Below are 4,239 nucleotides of genomic sequence, written 5' to 3'. Positions count from 1 at the left end.
GGAAATCAAAATTTGCTGACCCCATATTCCTTGTGTCCCATTCCATTTTTCATGTCACCACCATTTCATGTTCATTTTATCACCCATTTCATGTTCATCGCCTGGATATAGCTGAAATATTGCTGCTCGGGCGTTAAACCCCAACAATCAACAATCAATCAATCGTGATTAGTGCCCCTCGAGTCCTGGTTCCCTTGATATTCCCTCCTATAACATTAATGATTTTTTTAGGATTAAGATTTTCTTACGATATAATTCTCAGTGAAATTGTAAAAAAAGTCGCATCATGGAAAAGACCCCAAATCGGTCAGATTGTGGAGACCGAGGAATCAATCATGGGTCCGTCGATTTAATACTTATGTAACATCATATCGAAATTTTTTTAAAATGTGTACAACTATAGACAAAGAGGCAATAGAAATAAAAACACAAGAAAGGACAGACATGATCACGAAAAATATTGAACAAAAAGAATATATACCCTTTGTAGACAGTAGACAATTGTTGATAGCTCAAACACATTTTCATTAAATGGTTATGGCATGTTATATCAAGAATTACAAAGCAACATATTTACACACATTGGAGAATCATATATTTCATGAGCGTGATGTGACAGTGGTTTAACTTTTACACATTTATTCTGATTTCCCAACATTCTTTCATTAAGTTTATTATTATCCCCTGTGTATGATAGCAATATTGATATATAGCTTGTATCATAATTTTGCATTTTATCTGTTTTTCGTGGTGCTGACTCGAACATGCTAAATTGTAAATGCATATACATTGAAGTGATCGAAATTCTGTGAAGGCAATATTGAATCGTTATTGAATTCAATATCAGTCTAAATATAGATTTAAATCCACATCTACTGGCAAGGTCAATAATGTTTGTTTCCTGCGTAAACACAATTTGAAGGAATATATTTCAAAGTCAGTCAGTTTTACTTCCAATGGCTTTTCATGTAACGTGCCTTCAAGGAATAGGATGTGACGACGTCAAAAACTGTTGCATCACATGACAGTTGAATAACAATTCAAAATGAACAGTAGCCAGACCTCACGTTCGAGGTCAGTTCAGTCGCTCATCGAACTTGTTCAGACGTTTGCAGATATAAAATTAGTGAGGTCTGAAGTGGAACGATTCTCGAAAAACGACATCGAATCTTACCAAGACGAACAAGGCTTTGACGTACTTCATCATGCGATAATCGCAAACAACATCGAAGTGGTAACGCTGATGTTCTTCAAAGGATACTACCTTCCACCACATGAAATGCAGACCATATCATACATGCATTTGGCAGCAAAATTGGGGCACAGAACAGTTTTAGGACTGTTACTTCAAGACAGACCACACGACAATAAAGCAGTTATTTTCAAGTACCAAAGTGCAAGCCAGAAACATTTCTCGAAACCAGATGATGGTTACGATCGGAATGTAGTCTCACCACTTGACGTGGCTGGAAGAAGTGGTCATCTGAATTGTGTAAAACTAATTCTAGACCATTGTCTTGGCCGCTATCAAGTTAGTCGGAAATTCACGGGAAAGGATGCCCACATTAATATGGCTTGTCAACTAGATTCTCCATATGCTCTTAGACTCTTGCTCTCGCAATCCCCAACGGACGAAGACATGAAAAGTGCCGTTGAAGCAGCGCTTCGACTAGCGCGACCGGAATGTCTTGACATTTTGTTACGACTTGGTCCAGACTTTAGTGCTCTTTTCAAGGGAATGAATCTGTACCATGTGCTCTATTCATATAGCCACTCATTCGATCAGAAGTGGGTTGAAGCACTACCAGCAGTTACAGCAGTATTAATTCGCCATGGACATAGTGTGTTTGCCACCGTCCCCTTTCGAACATATCCTCTTTACAGCCTGCTGTCTCTTTGCGTCAGTTGGTATGATATGCCTGAAAGACTGCCTTACGCGATTGCTTGTTTAGTTTTAATTCTAAACGCCGGTGCAGACCCTAACTTTGACGAAGTAAAATTTGAGATCGACCACGCACACTTGAACATAATGCCTGCTTTTGGTAGGCTTCCTTATTCCACTAGTCTAAATTGCTTATTTTATAACACATGCTGCTTGGCACCAGATATAGACGAAGAACTTAAATTAGTATTATTTGAATCGATTCGACAATGTTTGGAATTGCTTCTGCGTCATGGAGCGAATCCACATCTTTCGGGAAGGAGAAACGAAGATGGATCCCTGGCGGGGACAGCATTCCATTCGTTTTGCGAAATGACCATAAGATTTGGTTTAGATCTGAATAGTTTCTCGTTGCTTTTGAAGTATGGGGTAGACCCTGATATTGAGTGCAATGGATTTTATCCAGTGGATCTCATTTTTGAAGATTTCATATGTAACAAAGTTAGAAACTTAACTTTTAAACATTTAGAAACTTTTTTGAATGTGACAAATTTAATGTCGTATGACGCTATAAAATGTTTGATGAGAAACACAGAAGGATATATGGCGCAAGAAGCGGACACAAAACAAACTGAAGTCAAGACAAAAATATTAACTTACCTGGAAAATGTGTTTGATACTTGGAATCTGAAGAAACAATGCAAAATTCTTATACTGAAATCGTGTCAACGTAAGATGGCAAATGTTTTAAAATTACCTTTACCAATGAAACTACGGAAAGAGATAATTGAAATTCCGTTAGAATATTTTTCGTAGCTACGATCGAGTTAGGCATCAATATATTGAATTTCAGATCTGTTTCAAGTATGTCTTTTTTAAATTCCAGAATTAAGTCTATAACCATATAAGAGGTACTTGCAGACAGTGCCCAATGGAGCCTTTTGTTGCCACACTTTTTTTGCCTGGACAGCTTTCGTTTTAATATTTTCAGTTGTTTTACCTTCTTTCCTCTATAGTTAAAGTTTTCTGTTATGAGGGAAAACCCATAGAATAGAATCATAAAAAAAATAAAAGTAAAGCTGAAAAATATGAAATTATAGTTGCCGAGGCCAAAATAGGGAACAGTAGCATCAAGCATATACATTGGGTCCTGTCTACAAGTTCCGTGAAAATCACCCATGTTTTTTGATCTAATGCATTGACGGGCTTTCGAGAATGTATTCATATATTTTGCTATTTCGATGTTGCACTACTACCAATGACGTGTATTATTGGACATATTATATAGCCATAGATTGGGCGGGTACACGATGTACCAACCTCACATCAATTTCACATTTATATTCCCATTTTTAAATAGATTTATCACAAAAAGTTATTCTGACATGTTTTTCTTTAATTCAAGCCTTGATTTGTACAATATAGGATAAAAACTTCTGTTACTCATTTTTTTAACTTCTAAGTCATTCTGGGAAATAACAAATCATGCAAATCAACATATATGGTTGTTCTACAGTATGAAATCATGATAATAGAATTTACCTATAATAGTAAAACAAGGCTGATCACATAATCTCTTACTAAGCATTGGGATTTGTGATTGAAGTTAAATCTACTGTTATTAATTTATTGATCACAAGCAATATTCTACTCTTTTAATAAAAATAAAAAGTTTTGGGGTGGAGCTAAAATACAGATCTTAATATTGTCCATACCTCTTTACCCAAAAATGTCACATTTTACTATTGATTCAACATCCTCGTGTAGATATTTCATGTATTTCAGGATGAGAACATTTGACCGATGGAATAAACATTTCTTAACCTACGCACAGAGATCAATGGAAATGCAAAACTATTGATCATATTATATGACAAACGCCGTGACTTTTCATTCTGTATTGTCAACTTTCCTTTCTTCTGTGGCAACATCCTTTCAGCACCTGCATATAGAGTTTTCATATCATAAATAATATTAACACCAAATTACCGAACACGGATCCGATTCATTATCATGTCAACTCCAAAATAAATCTGGCAAAGTAGATTTTACATAACCGGAGAAGCTGGTACCGCAATGGTCCTGACTTGGTACAGGCATTTCAAACGAAATTTGATTTGGTAGAATCACAAGTTTCACAGTGCGCGAAACCTCCCTCTTCCATTGCAACGTGAATATTCCAGTGGTGATTAAAAAGCTTTTTGCATGCTATTGTCATAATCGGTAAGTCAGCCATCACACCAGCACAAAAAAAAAAAAAAAAAAAAAAAACAATCATTACAAGAAGAAACTTGGTATTTTTTTATCAAACAAGGGCTGATTCCTGAAATAGATTTTGTTAAGAGACCTTTTAAGAC

The 4,239-nt window shown here is 35.9% G+C and overlaps 1 protein-coding gene across 1 annotated transcript; it reads left to right on the top strand.

The window, feature by feature from the left end:
• Positions 1 to 880: 880 nt before the first annotated feature.
• On the top strand, positions 881 to 3,260 carry LOC148614289 (uncharacterized). The gene has a single exon (XM_088588341.1). It carries the CDS (start codon positions 1,046 to 1,048, stop codon positions 2,696 to 2,698), a length of 1,653 nt encoding a protein of 550 aa, XP_088444467.1. The 5' UTR covers positions 881 to 1,045; the 3' UTR covers positions 2,699 to 3,260.
• Positions 3,261 to 4,239: the final 979 nt, after the last annotated feature.

The sequence above is a fragment of the Perna viridis genome, chromosome 6, assembly GCF_037379345.1.
Source record: "Perna viridis isolate PV_CMFRI_1.1 ecotype Kerala chromosome 6, ASM3737934v1, whole genome shotgun sequence".
Lineage (NCBI taxonomy): Eukaryota > Metazoa > Mollusca > Bivalvia > Mytilida > Mytilidae > Perna > Perna viridis.
Note: the sequence above shows the minus strand (reverse complement) of the source record. Positions and strands in the feature narration are given on the sequence as shown.

Coding starts and splice junctions, on each gene's coding strand:
- LOC148614289 (XM_088588341.1), top strand. CDS start 1,046: ATGAACAGTAGCCAGACCTCACGTTCGAGGTCAGTTCAGTCGCTCATC.